The 17,311-nt window shown below is 40.3% G+C and overlaps 1 protein-coding gene across 6 annotated transcripts in view; it reads right to left on the reverse strand.

Annotated features, from left to right (window-relative positions):
* Positions 1 to 1,167: 1,167 nt before the first annotated feature.
* The window catches only part of LOC104587900 (uncharacterized), a 55,936-nt gene continuing 39,792 nt past the window's right edge, over positions 1,168 to 17,311 (reverse strand). For 3 of the 6 annotated variants that reach the window (XM_088894745.1, XM_010245672.3, XM_010245671.3), the window contains 6 exons: positions 12,058 to 12,153; positions 11,213 to 11,971; positions 4,009 to 4,079; positions 3,578 to 3,894; positions 3,222 to 3,493; positions 1,168 to 3,030 (listed from right to left, as the gene is read on the reverse strand). In XM_088894745.1, the coding sequence (XP_088750871.1) occupies positions 1,417 to 3,030; positions 3,222 to 3,493; positions 3,578 to 3,894; positions 4,009 to 4,079; positions 11,213 to 11,887 (2,949 nt within the window). In that variant the 5' untranslated portion in view covers positions 11,888 to 11,971; positions 12,058 to 12,153 and the 3' untranslated portion in view covers positions 1,168 to 1,416. Of the gene's footprint in view, positions 3,031 to 3,221; positions 3,494 to 3,577; positions 3,895 to 4,008; positions 4,080 to 11,212; positions 11,972 to 12,057; positions 12,154 to 12,274; positions 12,715 to 15,557; positions 15,752 to 17,311 lie in introns of those variants that run through there. The other 3 variants (XM_088894743.1, XM_088894741.1, XM_088894742.1) reach the window with 3 other exon arrangements.

The following is a 17,311-nucleotide window of genomic DNA, read 5'->3' on the forward strand; positions in this document are numbered from 1 at the left end:
CATCCATAGTTCGCAAATCGCAACCCACACCAAAACACATCCTGAACAGGGTCAAGGCCAAATCCAGCAAAGGTGTTCCCCAATCCTGAAACAGTTTGCTGTTAAGATGTTAAGATCTGGCCACCTGGGTTTCGAATATTTCTACATGATCTTGACATCTGAAAGATGAAGTTGCAGCAAAATAGGTCCACAAAGAAAGAAAAGCATTTCTTAGGTCATTCTGAAATCTGAAAGTTGCAAGGAAGTCGAGGTTTAGAGGGGTAAAATGATATCCGCAGTGGTGGAGAATGGACCCTTAGATTACAGAGACCAAAATTTGGAAATGGCCCTTTTTGGACACGTCCAGATCCGAATTTAACATGTATCAATCTAAATGGCATAAAGCCAGCAGATGCCTTAGCTAACAAAGGAATTGAAAACGCTACTTCGACTCGGTACCTTACAAAATTATGAGCTCATCGTAACAAGTTTCTTTACTTTTTTCCCTTTTTTTTCGGGGGGGGGAGGGTCTCTGTGAACCAGAAATTGAAAGTATAAGTGCCTAATTTGGCTAGATGATACCGTTTGACATGAGTCAAACAAGAGAAGAAGCCCCGAGTAATATTCCTCCAACAGGAGTTGGATAGGCTAGCTTTCTTACTGTGCATGGGTTTAGAAATGGTGTCTAAGTTATGCTTTTGTATTTTCTCTTTACAAGGGGGTTTTGTTGAATTGGTGAGGGACAGATTTGTGTAAGCCGGGCTAGGGACAAGGCAGGCTACATCCTCCCCTGTAATTTTGTTTTTCCCGTTTGGTAATGGTTAATAAAATTTCAAGGTGGCTGTCCCTAAACCTTGAGTAAAGGTTGGGGTTTAAAAAATCTAAATGGCATAAAACCTGTCACTTGTTCAAAAAGCCCTAGCAAAACTAATGGCCTCAAGATGAAGCAGAGTCCAGTGTCAATAACTCCATGCTATGGCACTGGTTTCTCCCAGATGTTCATCCAATATGTCATCTCAAGTGGATTAGAGCATTTAGAACCTACAATACCGTTGCTTAAATCATACTAACCATATAATCACCAATACTTGTTTGGATTGCCATTGACAGCATAGGGCATCCTTTGTAGACAATCAACAGAATGATCACCATCACCTGTATGGAATCTTGATTTCTTGGACTGGAAAAGATGTTGAAATCCTTCACGATTTGCAATTATAATGCATTTGTAACTGTATAGGTTATTGACAGAACCCTTTCATGATTTCCTATATAGAGAGAGTTGAAATCCTTCATGAAATTTACTTGCATCATGAACAGAATGCTTCTATAACTGACTATAATTAATGAAGTTTACTTGAAAAATACCCACCAGAAAAACAAAAATGGATTTACTTGAAAAATCAGTTGATGCTTCAGGGTTCTAAAAAGCTTCCGTTACCTGCTATATAGCGTACCATTTTGATCATCTGATATGGTTTCTTCAGAAGAAGCATCACTGTCAATGACGATCAAACCATCTTGTTTGGTTGTAACAGGATGTAAATATGTAGGATTTGGATCGGCTAAACCAATCTTGATATTCTGGTTTTCAAATTCAGGCATTAAGGAGTTTGAACTTGTGCCAGAATGATGATTTAATCTAGGCCCCATTAAGGAAAAGTTGGAGTTGGCAGTATGTGGTAACAATTCTGATGCCCTTAGGCTTCCTGACTTGTTAATTCTACTCATCATCAGCCCTTGAGGATTTTTTTGTTGGATTGACAATGCATCAGGACTGGAAAAAGGCAGGACAACCTGTTTCTGGCCATTGTAAAGCAAGCTCAATGACTGTTTCATGGATAAAATATCTGGAGGCACAGATGACTCCATTGGCCTTAAAGGAACACTGACAACTTCTTTGAGCCAATGAGGCAAATTGCTATTTGAGGGAAAACAAGAAGATCCATCATCTGGGGATGAGGAATGACTGGAAGTTCCTCTGCCTTCTCCTTGATTGAATAGCTCTCCATTCTGCAGTCCATGACCTGCTGCTCGGTCGAGAGGTTTCTGCTGAAGAATGGGAAACCCCTCAACATATCTTGCATGTTTGCTACCTGAATGTGACTGATTCCCTTGGCACCTTGTGTGCTTTTGATGTTGTTTGGTTCCAATTTTTTGAGAAGCTGGATTTCTTATGCCATTACTTGTAACACAAGATACATTGTCTGGATTGTCGTTCACTGCCACTGTTTGAGGCATAAGATTAGGGATGGGCAGATTGAATGTATATTTCTTTGGGATATTTCTATCTTTTTGGACATATACATCTCCAAGAGAAAGTTGAGTTTCATCCATAAGCGCATCAGATCTTGCTAGTCTCTGACTCTCAGTGTAATAATTGCCATAATGGCTAGCCACTGCAGTCTTTTTAGTCCATAAGCCACTGCCAGAGACTGGAGAGCCTTGTGATATCAACCTTTGTGGTTGAATTAGTGTACCATTCAAAAGCTTGGATTGCTCCTCATCCCATCTTGCAGACAAGTCCCTTGCCACCCTCCATGTTGAGAAATGCAACCTTGGGTCTCGTAACATAGCTTCCCAATTGCTTCTTCCATGTCTCCTTACTCCTATCCAAAGATAATCTAATTCTTCTTCTGACCATGCAATCGTGTACCCCTTGAGATTTTCTGATGAAGATTGGCTTCCTTTAAATGTTCTCGATCTAGTTAAAACGCTGTCAAGCATCAGCTTGTGTCTCAACTGGTCTGAACCAGTTTGGGGCATCAAATCCTGAACAGAACCTTTTTGTTTAATTTCAAAACTTGGAAATGAAGATATGGTGGAGTGGTCTTCTGATGTACTAGCTGCAGTTGCAGGCTCTGTTTGCAAGGATAAACCAAGAAAATGAGGAGGGCAGAAAAAAGGTTTTGTTAAAATTGGTTTGGATAGATTATCATCATTTCTTGACCGAATAGGTAATACTCTTCCTTTAAAATTCATAGAAGCAATTGGCTCTGGTGTCACACATGCTAGTGGAGCCATGTCATTAACAATGTCTTCTGAAATCCTCTGCACATCATTTCAGCAGATACTGTTTAAGCAAACTCAACAAATATAGATAGAGAAAAAGAACCCTTGTTGAAATAACAGCTATTCTAATTGATACGAGTCCAAAGGTGATTATATATGAAGGATACAGTATAGCAATTAATGTACAAGATAACAGGCATAAATAGCACACCAACAAGATAAATACCTACCTTCAGACAGAGATCCTGTGAATAAATACTAATTGGCAACACTGCAGGAGTCGTTCTGTAATCCTTGTAGTTGTCATCTTCATCCCTACTTGTGCATGTTTGATTTGAAGATAGCCTCTCCTTCACTGTCATAGCAATGGGTTCCAAAGACCCCAAACCTTTGCCTCTATGATTGAACTTTTTATGCAAAGAAGTAGCATTGTTCGAGTTTTTTGAAAGTTCAAAAGAAGTTTCAGATGAAGCACCAGTAGTTGGTTCACAGCAGCTTGGTTCTGTCATGTACCATCGATCTATTAGTTTTATTTAAATTGCTTAAACAATTTGATTTGAACTTTTCCTAGTGTAGCTCATCATACCAGGAAGTGCAATAGATGGATGCAGATGGCCCAGGGAGTCTTTATCACCTAAAAGGCCAACAGGCTTGACAGTTTCTTCCACACCAACACCATTTAAAACTTGAGTTTTTTGTCGAATAGCTCCTATCTTGGGTAGATCAGATTGTCTTTGATCTTTTACCTTGATGTCTGTTGCCTTTGAAGATGTTTCTGTACCTACAGCTTGGAAAGAAGAAAGATTCATAGTGGAACTTAGGCCCTGTAGATATTCAACAGTTGATAACCTGTTTTCTGATATGTATCCATGTTCACACTGCTTTCGTTCCATATGCTTGACACTGTCATATAATTAATGAGGAATAATTATTTAAATAATCAAGAAAAGAAGACTACAAAAAAGAGGATACAAGTTCTATTTTTTTCCTTCTTTTCTTTCAAAAGTTCATTATTACATTTTAGTTTCATCTTGAAAACATCCTCCAGAAGTAAGTTCGCCACTTCCAATTTCTTTGTTGTTGTTCAACTGTTCAAAAAGTAGCACAAGAAATAGATGAGATTGTCTTCAGTAAGTTCTCAAAATCAATTCTATATGCAACAATTGATATGGAATGACAATGGTTCAAAGTATCAATACTCTCAATATGCAAAACTTGCATATCAAGAGTTTCAAATGACCAAAAGCTATATATATTTTTGGATGTTTTGTCTGATATTTTGTCAAACATGTTGTCAAATCATATAAAATAACATAAAATAAATCAAACTTAAAAGGTAGTAGTATTTAAAGTTTCAGAAACCCAAAGGAACAATATGACACGTCAATATTGATACTTTGAACCTTGGGAGTAACATGTTAGTTGTGTCAGTACACAAGGGCATAGCCTAAGATAAATTGATCACAAGTCTCTTCAGAAAAATAAAGGATCATTACCCAATGTTGGTCCCAGCTATCTGGGGTCTTTTCAACTTCTGAAAAGTGAAAATGAGTTTGTTACTAGGGAAATAAAATCCTTCTACTGGTGCTGACATTGGATATATGCTATGCAAGCATAGTCCTCAGACACATGGTCATCTCTCCTATCAGAAAGAAAAAAAAGTATCTATTACAAAAATAAATTACTTGAACAATATAAGTACTCACTTGAAATGGTGCGGGACCCATATTGTGGGCAATTTCTATGATGCCAGAAAGGTATGATAGGGAAAACCTTCGACCAATCAGAATCCTCCCATGAATTTTGATGAATACCAGTTGATTGGTTACCACTTTAATTGTACTGGTTGATTGGATATCAGTTTTTAGGACCAACCTTTCTATCAAAACACAAATTCAATGGTCTGGGCCAGTGTTTGTGAACCATCGTAGACCCAGATGGTTGGACCATTCGGCCTGGAAACCATCCAGGTAACTGGTTCCGTTTCACCCTTAACCCATTCCTGGGACAAAGCTCGTTGACTTGGTCAGAGAACCGCTGACCCAGGCGGTTGAATCGTCAACCTGTTCGACCTGGACAACGGTTTGCAGATACAACAGAAGAAGAACAAGAAGAAGAAATCAGATGTCAAATCTTAGATCTCAGATCTGTTGGACAGTTTTGTATGCCCTTAGCTTCAATCAGAATGATGTACTTTCCTTCTTCTTTCTTTCTTTGTCAGCTGACCACAACCTCTCTTTTTTCATAAAAACCTAATTGCCTAAAAGTCCAAAAGACTACATTTGCCCTAATAATGCAACTGACCCGAACTGTTCTACATGGACGATCAAACCGCTGACTCGGAAACCGGTGGCCACAATGATTCCATTTCCGGGTCGGTTTTTAAAACCTTGGTCTGGTCCCAACTAAGGAATTTCACTTAAGGCTCCATTTGGAAGGAAAACAAATACAAATATGTAGAGTGCAAAATCTTGTATTTTGTATGATTTTTTATGTATTTGTACTATACATATTTGCATTTGTACTCTTTCCAAACTGAGCCTAAATTTTTTGAACACAACTACTTTCTTAACAAAGTTTGCTAATTCATGTTCCCTTGGTATGTTTCTGTGCAATACCACTAAACTGGACACTTAATGAGACTCGTGTTAGTTTAGAATGTTCACAGCCAGTGGGTCGGTCTGGGGAGACCTATCCTGATAAGGCTGACACTATTGTGCCACCAAGTCGGTTGGGGTGGCCTGTCTCAACTGCCAGGGTGAGACCCTAGGCACATACAGTGTAGGATTAATTGAATCTTTGAACTGGACCAGATTTTCAGTATTGCCCTGGACCTTGGAGATTGATGGGCAAAACTGGAAAGTTACACCTGACCCTTAGACTCGATTATGATACTGCACTAGGTGTCGGATTGGGCTGTCTTTGATGTACCAATCAGTGAGATCCTTAGCGGGGGTCAAAACCTGGGTATGTTGGGACAGTTTGAGAATTCATCTGAGTGGGTGATCATAGTGACAAGATCAGCCCCTTTGTCGGACAAAGGTAATGATCGGGGATGCACTCTCACTGATGGAAACTAAGACTGCCGGCAGCTGATTTCAATCGTTGAGATTTGTTTTGCAAAGTATATTTTATATGAGATATAAAAGTATATATATATATATATTATGGTTTCTCAAATGTTTGCAAAAGGTTTTAATTCTCGGGATCCGTATAAGTAGAGAGTGCAACACTGTTCCTTGCAGCCGAGGGAGAGGTCCTCTCTTGTCGGGCAGTGTTTGATCATTAAGGGCTGAGAGGTTAAGTGAAAGACCATTGAGGGTAATACCTGATGGGCTAATCTTGCATCTGCCCATAGTCCCTGGGTGTTACAAGGTGGCTTGGCCCAGGGACCACTTAAGGTAAGTGTTGGGCTCATAGAGCCCATTTGATGGGTTTCAGGGGGTGCATTGTCCATAGCAGAGTATTCGGCCAAGCCTTGTAACAAAGGTTGGGCCGAACCCATGTGGCTGATGTGTAGATCAATGCTTGGGTCCCACGCCATACAAGGAAGCTCAACTGGGCAACAGTTAGGAAGGTTAAGTGAGCATATAAGCTTAATGGGCCTAAATCCCATTTCGAACTGGACTTATTTAATAAGTTAAATATGGGCGAATTCTGAGATGGATCAGCAGATAGAATAGGGCCTTAACCCTATCCACTCAGAGAGTCCAGATCTAAATGTGATTTGGATCTGGAAACCTCCTAATAAGATTAGGAGAAGGTTGATCCAATCTGCAGATAAGATAAGGTTTTATCCTTATCACCTAAAGAGATGTTTTGATCCAAATAAGATTTGGATCAACAACTCCTAATTAGATTAGAAGCTGATCCTTTGGGGTTACAAAGAAGGAGGGGGCGGCAGCCTTTAGAGAAGACACATAATCAGATCCTCTTCAGAGCTGAAATCACAGAAGAAAGATTTCTGCAATCCCTGCAATGATCTTTCTTGCCGCCTCCTTCCTACAGCCGCCAGACATCCAGTTCGATCTCCAGTTGTGGGAGAAGTCAAGATTCGATCTTGACATCAGTTCTTTGTGAAAGGATTGAAAGGAAGCTGTGCTCACATACCATCCTACTGTTTCTTGCGAAAGACAGAGTTCTTGGAGAAAAACACTACTGATTCTGCTCCATCCTGCACTGCGCCATCTTCAGTGGGAGCAGTCTTTGGATCCTTCCTTGGGCGTGAACACCTTCGTTGGGAGATACTATTTCTCCGTATCAGGTACAATCCTCTCCTACTCCTTTTGGTTCAGATCTGGTTCAGTTTATGGTTCAAGAATGATCCTTGAAAATATGATTTTCTAAATGGGGAATTCGATTCCCAGTTGAAGGGAGAGAAAAATTTTTGAAATTCGCCCCCTTATTCCGCAATCTTTGGGCGTCCATGGGATGGACGCATTGTTTTTAAAATAGGAAATGAAGGATGACCAAAACGGAAATGATGACGCCAAATTAAATCTTTATTGGAAGTAGATAAGAATGACTCGTGTGTGACATGCATAACAGTGTAAGATGATTTGTTGGTTGCTTCAAGGTAGTAGAGTCCATCTCTTTCCTTAGCAAGTCCAATCTTCTTCCCCGAAACCTGGTCCTGAAATACACAGTAAGAAGGGAAGAACACAACATTGCAGTTCACATCCTGGGTGAGTTTTTATGTATAGAGATAAGGCTAGTGGATAACTTAGGAACATGAAGCACATTTTTAAGTAATAGGGATGGAGTAATTTGAATATTCCCAATCCCTACCACTGTGGTGAAAGAATCATCAGCAACAGAAATTTTTCTATTACTAGGACAAGGTGTATAGGTGAGAAAATGTAGTGAAGAGGGTGTCATGTGGTCAGTAGCTCCAGAATCAAGAATCCATGGAAAAACACTAGCCGAGGCATGTAATCCTAGAGATAAAGACTTACCTGAGAGAGCAAGAGAGGTAGAACCACTTCCTGGTTTCAAGGATTTCAGGAAGCACCTTAGCCTTTCAATTTCTTCATCATTAAATGGTCCCTGACTTGAGTGTTCTTGCTGCGGGGTTGTGGAGACATTATGGGCCTGTTGAACTCCTTTTGAAACTCCTCGATTTCCCCATTCCAGCACCGATTTTTCGTGTGTCTGGGCTTCTTGCAATAGGTGCACCAGAGGTTATCGTTAGAATCACGGGTGGTTGTGTCACGAGCCAAGTTGTGATTGTTCTCACCCTTTGAACCACTGTAACTTCCTCCCCTTGCCACCATGGCTGAGCCTTCGGGATCTTTAGGCTCAAGCATGATTCCACGGCGGCTTTCCTCAGCTCTGACAAGGGCCATGACTTCATTCAATGGAGGCACTTCTTCTTTGCCAAGAATTTGTATTCGGACCTGATTAAATTCAGCACTCAGTCCGACCAAAAAATCATACACCCTATCTCTTTCAATAAAATTCTTCAAGATCACAGCATCATCTGCGCACTTTGTCTCAAGAACCCGATAATGATCAAGCTCATGCCATAAATTTTGCAGCAGATTTGCATACTCTGTAACATCCTGCTCCGTTGTTTGGCCGCCACAGTCTTCACTTTGACCTCATAGACACGAGCAGCGTCATGGGCTTTGGAATAGGTTTGTCGGACAGCATCCCAAATAGCCTTTGCAGAGGGAAGAAACATACAAGTATCACTGATCTCGGGTGTCATTGAACTCCACAACCATGACATAATCATGGAGTCCTCTTCGTCCCAAGCATCAAAATTTGGCTCGCCCAACCTTGGTCTTGTTCCAAGGAGGAGACTAATTTTTCCTTTTCCCTTCAAATAGGTACGCACTAGTTGTGACCACTTCAAGTAATTCTGGCCATTCAGTCTATATGTTGCCTGAATATTCTGCAAATCACCAGTGTGAGGATGAGAGTTTGTTGCTCCTTCATCAGTTTGGACGGGAGCACTTGTTGCAATCATATCGGACATTGTTAATGGAGGAAAAATAAGGCCAGCAGGAAAGGAGAATAAAGGAACACTTCTGGTTACCGATCAACACTGAAGGCCAGAAGAGAAAAACACAAAAAATTGGCAATGAAGGCCGAAAAAATCTCAAGGTTGACAAACCTAGAGCTCTGATACCATGTTTTGGAATGGTAGAAAACTGATGTGTTTCATTCTATTGCCAATGGGCATATTTATACAGTAAGCTGCTGCAATAAATAGAAAGAAAGAAAAATAGAAATAAAATAAAATAGAAAGAAGAAAAAATAGAAAGAAGAGAAAATAGAGAGTACAAAAATAGAAAGAAAAAACTTTCTAAATCAATCCTTCCACAATCCTAGGAATATATACAATTCTATTTTCAGATCTGAACCAATAACCCCACGTTTTCCAACAGAAGAAAACAAGAAACTGCTGAAATCAACTCTGTGATGGTTCAGTCATTAAACCAGCCCGGTAATCAGTCCAACACAGCCAAGGTAGACGTTACTATCAGTTTGACTACAGCCCATACAATCTAACAATCCAGCATCCAAACGAATGTATAGAATCAAGGAATAAGGCCTTCACACCATTGGCCAAAAAAAGACAAAAACAAGAACACACCTGTCCAGCACCTGTACAAAGGTGCCAACCAGAAATCGACTTCACAGCATCGAACAGAGAAGAAAGGGAGTCTCTATCAGCATCGCCCTTCTTCGACTAGGGTTTCCTTGATTTTACGACCAAGGAAGAACTCACAGGAGGTGCCGCCAATAATCTGCTAGGGTTTCCCTGTCTTCCACGTCCAAGAATTTAAAGAAGGAAAAAAAAACGAAGCAGGTTCAAAACAAGAGGGACCGAAACTCTTTTACAGTCCAAAAACTTGCTCTGATACCATGTAATCATTCATGGAGAGTGGGAAACGAGAGAAAGAGAAAGAGAAGGAAAGGGAGATACGATTGAGAGAAAAGAAAAAACCTTTCTCTGGCTGTCGCCAGTTCACTATTTATATTAACTTAATAAAAAAGGATAGAAATTTTGCCTTCAGGTTTTTCTCAAATTAATTCAGAGCAGATTCATGAAGTGGGTCGCCACAAAGAATTCAAGGCACAAACATAACACATATTTTGAGAGAAGGTGAATATTTAGCTAAAAATTTGGAAGCTAGTTTCACTAGGGTAATTATATGACAGTTTTGGCTAAGCAAGGAATCAACAGAAGAATTTTATATTAGGGGATAATTCCTAGGGGAAATGATAAATTTGTAATCTAAAAAGAAAAAGAAATATGTAGTGGATAGCATGACTAACCTACAACGTTCGGGTGCTTGGAATTTTCACTGTATATATCACATTCTTTTACATACACTAAAGAAGTTACCAATCTAAGAAAAAGTAATATGGCCATACTATTTATAGGGTATGGGCTGGTAATGGGAAAAGGATTTTTTAGACATTTTAATTTTTTAGGACTTTCTTTCTGTACCTTCTTTAACCAAAGTAGGAACATAAAATTTTTTAAGTCTATAATAGGGCCTCTTGTAATAGAGAAACAGGTTGAATTGATGCTAATGTTGTCTACTTCTGTTCTACTGAAATTTTCTTATTGGAGCTTACTCCATCCATCTCACTTCGTTTACTTATCCATCATTTTTTGACCATCTTCTACAATTCACTTCATATATCCAATCAATTGTTCTCTTCTAAAAGGTTGTATTACATTTATGTCCTACAATCCAATAATTAACTCCAGCACATGCAATTTACTTAACTTTTATTATTGAAACCCCAAATTCCAATACTTTAACCAGTCATCTGCTGTCAACGTGGCTAACCTAGAATGTCTCTACCAAATGGACAGTCAGGATCTGCAAGGTAAACCCTTCAGAAGCCCCATTGCTGCAAGCCTCAAAAGTCATATTGACAGAACAGAAAACTTTTCTTTATTTCACTCTTCTGCATTTCAATTTTCAAATGTTCATAGTGGTCACTAATATGAGCAAAAGAAAAATACCAAGTGACTCCTATAAATAAAAGGAATTAAAGAAACAGCAGTATCAAAATGGTAACTGTTTAATGCATAATGATACACTAACAGCCTAACAGGAACACCAAAGGTTATAATCAACATTTGGCCCCTCTCCAATCTCCCAAATAGAATTAAGTGAAAGGAAGTCCTATGTAGCACCTCAGAAACTAGTGCAAAAGAACCTGCTAAGCAAAGCAAATTAACAATTTAGCATACCTTATCTTTTCTTTTAACAACTGAATGGCTAACATCAGGGCCTTCTCCTAATACTATTAAAGCATTCTGCTGATCTACTGAGCTACACTTTTGAGAGGTTCCTTCGTGAGAAGAGCTTACATCTGATCTAGAGTTACACCAATCGTTCTCTAAAAACCTTTTTTCCTCGATTGTCGATTGGTTTGGTGCCTCTGTGTTGTTGACATGCCTCTTCCTTTTGGCTCTTCGACTGAAAGTTATTAGTGGTGCACTGTATTTCCTTTTAAGGTGTGTATTAGTGCACAGTAAATTGGACTTATCTTTCGAGAGAAAATCAGTGCTTTCTGAATCAACTCTCTTCAGCACGGAGGAACTTGGAGATCCACAGCTGGCATTTTTCTCACCTTCTGAGTCTAAACATACAGAATTTATGTTGATTTCTGTGTCTATGTCTACCACTAGAGTATTTGAACTTGCTTCTGTCTGTGGACTCTTGTGGGTGGATTCAGAGCACATATTTGAGCATGAACATATCTGGATGTAATTAGAAATCCTTTCAGAGGATGCAACATTTTGAAAGGCGCCACCTGTTTCATTCCTGTGTTCATCCTCAATGGATTTCCTCATCGAAAGCCCTTTATGAGAACAAAGGTCTATTGATCTTGTCTCAGATCCTTCAATATCCTTCCTTTCCATTTTTGTCCCTGACTGTTGCTGAGACTTTCCTGAGTTTTCTTGTTTAGCACAAGCAGAGCATAGCCATTGCTGATGAGCAATATACTGCAGAAAAAAAGGAACATGAATATATCACCAGCTTCACATGTAATAAGCAAATATTTTGTTCATCTTGTGCACATTAAAAATACCTCAGTTGGGGATTCATTGCATTGAAGATTATAAGGTTGAAGGCAGATATCACAGTGCAGCAGCTTGCCGCCATTATCAGAAGATTTAATACAGAGCTGTGACAAAAATAAAAAATAATGCATAATTTGGTAATAATTTCTAAGTAGCATTTGCCAAAGAATAGCTTATGATGCAAAGGAAAACCAAAGAGCAAAACTTGGCAACATTGTGCTTCACCAGAGAAAACAAAAGCATTATCCTCAGCAAGTATTTTTCAAGTTGCATTTGGTATTGTGTTTTAGGCGGCTAGGCACTAGTGTGAGCTTGTCTTACACTTCCAGTCCCAAGCGTGGATGATGATTTTGGACCAAAAAAAAATCTGAGCTAATAACAGGAGAAAATAGTATGCACCAGAAAAATTAGAAGAAATGACACTAAGGAGAACTAGTTCAGTGGAGTTCCCAGTTACAAACAGAGAGTCGACAAGCAATTAGTTTTTCACATTGGTCATACCTTGAATATATTAGAGAAACCAGATACCCGAAGGTTACACGAACTAAATGAAAATGTAACCAAAGTGTCTAGGCAATAACCATGGATATAGGCAATGCCTAGGTGAAGATTAAATGTCTCCTATACATCAGAACTGTTTCGACTACTGCTACAGTAACCCGAACCAGCAAGAGGAAGAAGAAGAAGAAGAAGAAGAAGAAGAAGAAGAAGAAGGAAAATGAAGGGACTGTCGAATCTGATGGGTTAACCCTATCAGTCGACCCCTTAATAGTAATTAGTCTCTAATTACTTGTACAAAGACTAAACTGCCCTTATTCGGCTCACTCTAACACTCCCCCTCAAGCTGGAGAATATATGTCATATAATCCCAGCTTGTTACATAAATAGTTCACTTTCCCTGAGCTTAGAGCTTTTGTAAACAAATCTACCCACTGATCACCCGAGCCCACATGTTCTATGCTTATCTCTCCAGCAAGAACCTTCTCCCTCACAAAGTGGCAATCAACCTCTATGTGCTTCGTTCTCTCATGAAAAACAGGGTTGGATGAGATATGGAGTGCAGCTTGATTGTCACAGTACAATTTCATAGGTTTATCCATGTGGAACCCAATTTCTTGTAGGAGATTCCTCAACTACACTAATTCACAGGTAGTGTGTGCCATGGCCCTATACTCGGCTTCAGCACTGCTTCTAGCCACAACAATCTGCTTTTTACTCTTCCACGTCACAAGATTTCCTCCAAGAAATGTGCAATAGCCTGTAATAGATCTTCTATCATACACTAAGCCTGCCCAGTCTGCATCTGTGTACCCAACTACTTCAAGTTTTCCTCCTGGTTTATACATTAGCCCACGGCCCGGAGCTCCCTTCAGATATCTTACAATTCTAAGAACTGCATCCCAGTGAGGTATACGAGGGTTCTGCATGAATTGGCTCACCACACTGACTGCAAAGGAGATGTTTGGTCTCGTGATAGTCAAATAGTTCAACTTCCCCACTAGTCGTCTATACCTTCCAAGATCTTCAAATACTTCCCCTGTATCACTGCTCAACTTAACATTTGGTTCCATAAGGGTTTCAGCCGGTTTTGCACCTAACAGTCCTGTTTCTTCCAGTAGATCAAGAACATATTTTCTTTGGCACAGATTTACACCTTGTTTTGACTTGGCAACTTCTATAACCAAGAAATACTTCAATGTCCCAAGGTCCTTTGTTTGAAAATGATTTTGCAAAAATTCCTTTAGTTTGTCAACCCCCAATTTGTCACTGACAGTAATGACAATATCATCCACATAGACCACTAATAAAATCTTTCCAGCTTCTAAGTCATAGCTGAACACTGAGTGATCAACCTGGCATTGCTTCATTCCAAAATTCTTCACCACTTCACTAAACTTCCCGAACCAAGCACGCGGTGATTGTTTCAACCCATAAATTGCCTTCTTCAGTCTGCACACCTTACCATCCTCCCCCTGAGCAACAAACCCAGGTGATTGCTCCATATATACCTCCTCCACAAGGTCACCATGAAGGAAGGCATTTTTTATGTCAAGCTGAAACAGAGGCCAATCATACATAACTGCCAAGGAAATTAACACGCGAACAAAGCCAATCTTAACTACCGGAGAGAATGTCTCCATGTAGTCCACTCCATACAGCTGTGAGTAACCTTTAGCAACAAGTCTGACCTTCAAACGCTCCACACTACCATCTGGCAAGTAATTAACAGTATACACCCATTTACAACCCACAACATGCTTACCAGGTGGGAGAGTAGTGAGCTCCCACGTTTGAGTATGTTGAAGAGCAGAGAGTTCCTCCTCCATTGCCTGCCGCCACCCAGGTGAACTAAGAGCTTCTTGGACATTGTTAGGTATGGAAATAGATGACAAAAGTGAAACAAACTGACGATGTGAGGTGGAAAGGCGAAATAATGAAACAAAATTAGAAATGGGATGGAGAGTAGAACTGCGTTTACCTATCTGTAAGGCAATGGGTAGGTCAAGTTCTGAGGGTTCAGCAACAGGAGGCATTACAGGATCCGCAGATAAGGTAGAAGCTAAAGGAGGGGCCGGTATCGTTCGACGTGTATACACCTGCCGGATCGGTGGTCGTTCAGTAGTGATCTACACTGGATGAGGTGATGAGTCTACTCCAACAGGAACATCCGGAACTGGATCACTGACAGGAAGAGGAAGAGGAAGTAAGGGTGGAGACGAAGGTGCATCAGGTCCTAAGAAGAAGGGGACAGACTCAAAAAAAGTGACATCAGGACAGACATAGCACTTCCGAGTAATGGGATTATAACACTTGTACCCTTTTTGAGTCCGAGAACAGCCAAGAAAGACACATTTAATGGAGCGTGCATCTAGCTTGTCTATTCCAGGACTCAGATTGTGAACAAAGCACACACGGCCAAAGACACGAGGAGTTAATGGAAATAGAGATAAAGTGGGGACCAAGATAGAGAAGGGGGACCGACCATTAAGAATGAAGGAGGGCATCCGATTAATGAGGAAACATGCAGTGAGTACAGCATCACTCCAAAACCATTTAGGAACACTCATATGATGAAGAATAGACCGAGCAGTTCCGAGGAGCTGACGGTTCTTTCGTTCAGCCACCCCATTTTGTTGAGGAGTGGATGCACATGAGGTTTGATGAATAATGCCATGTTGTTCTAAATATTGTTGAAACGAAGTAAGAAAGTACTCACGACCATTATCTGAACAAAGAACTTTGATTGGAACACCAAATTGTGTATGTATTTCAGCATGGAATTTTTGAAAAATGGAGAATAATTCACTTCTTTCTTTCATTAAGTAAATCCATGTCATCCTTGAACAATCATCAATAAAAGAGACAAAATACTTGTACCCATTATAAGACTCTATGTTGATCGGGCCCCAAACATCTGAATGAACCAAAGAAAAATGACTCAACATACGACTTTCAACTCCAGGACTGAAGGAAACACGACGATGTTTTCCAAACTGACATGACTCACACTGTAAAACTGACAAATGACTCAAAGACGGAATTAATATCTTTGAGTGCCTTGAGAGAAGGACGTCCCAGTCGACAATGCCACTGTAGAGGAATAAGTGAAGTCTGAAGAGCAATTGAGGATCCACCACCGTCAAGATAATACAATCCACCAGCTTCATGCCCCCCACCAATCTTCTTCCCCGTCTTGAGATCCTGAAAAACACAAGAGGAAGGAAATAAGGTAACAGAACAGTTAAGAGTCTTGGTTAATTTACTAACAGACATAAGATTGAAGGGAAACTTAGGTACATATAGAACAGATGATAAAGAAAGAGAAGCCATGTCAACATTACCAACACCCCAGATGGGAGATGAAGAACCATTGGCAAGTGTAACAGTTTGTGATGTGGAAGTTTCAGAAAGAGAAGAGAACACACCTGGAGTCCCGGTCATGTGATCAGAGGCTCTAGAGTCAATAATCCAAGGAGAGGTTTTAGATGACATGCAAGCAATACCTGAGTGGGCCAGAGTAGCAATGGTATGCTGTGAAGAGGTTTGAAGGAACTGTTCATACTCATCACGCGGTACACTTACCATCTCCCTCTCAGAAGCAGATGTAAATGTGGAGGGAGTTAGGTCTGCCGGTTTACTATCACTGATATCAACCTCCCCAGCTACAACATGATTAGCCCATTTAGAAGGAAGGCCATGTAGATCATAACAGAAATTCACCGAGTGTCCTTCCCTCCCACAATGGGTACATTTCCTTGCAGAGTTACTCTTTCCTTTGCCACGGCCTCCCCCTAAGTCACGACCACCACCATGGCCAAATATGGAACCACCACGACCTCCTCGGGAGGCATGTCCTCCCCCTTTCGTACCACGTCCACCTCCTCTGGCTGTCACAAAAGCTGATCTATCAGATTGTGTGGGATTCTCTGTCTGTCCCAAAGAAATCCTGCGAAGCCGAGCAAACACTTCCTCAAGTGTAGGAAGGGTAGAGCCCCCCAATATTTGGGCCCTAACTAGTTCATACTCTGATTTCAACCCCACTAAGAACCTTGTGACATCTAGTTGTTCCCTCTGTTGTTGCTGAACTTTAACATCTGGAATGAGGGGATGATAGACATTGAGTTCATTTCTGAGATTCTTCATGCAGGCATAGTACTCTTCTAGGGTTTTGTTTCCTTCTTTCAAATCAAAGTATTCCTGATAAAGTTGATATACCCTTGTAGTATTATCTTGTCCAGAATACAGCTTCTGAGCATGTTCCCATATATCCTTAGTCGTATCTAGGAACATGAAGTTGGCACTAATTTTTGATTCCATACTATTCCATAACCAGGTCATGATTTGAGCATCCTCTTGTTCCCAATCATCAAACCCTGGAGAGTCAGCCGGTGGTTTATCTTCTTTTACATGCTTCACTTTCCTCTTTGCCTTGAGGAAAACTTCTACTGATTTGGCCCATGGAACATAGTTCTCACCATTCAGTTTAATTGAGGTCATTTGTACACCTAGATAGTCAGAGGGAACTACCACACTAGGTTTTTGATCATTATACCCATCTCCCATTGCTGCCATGATACTCTTTCACCGCTGCTCTAACCTGAATTCCCAGCTACCAACTGAGTGCTGTTATTAGGAGTTTGATGTTCCAGCACCTATAGCAGTCCCTAAGCACAATAATAGGTACACAAGCCTTGTTCTTGTCCACACCACTACTGATTTCACAACACCATGAACCACATAAACATCAATTCAACACTTACT

The sequence above is a fragment of the Nelumbo nucifera genome, chromosome 1 (assembly GCF_055504915.1).
Source record: "Nelumbo nucifera cultivar China Antique chromosome 1, China Antique-T2T, whole genome shotgun sequence".
Lineage (NCBI taxonomy): Eukaryota > Viridiplantae > Streptophyta > Magnoliopsida > Proteales > Nelumbonaceae > Nelumbo > Nelumbo nucifera.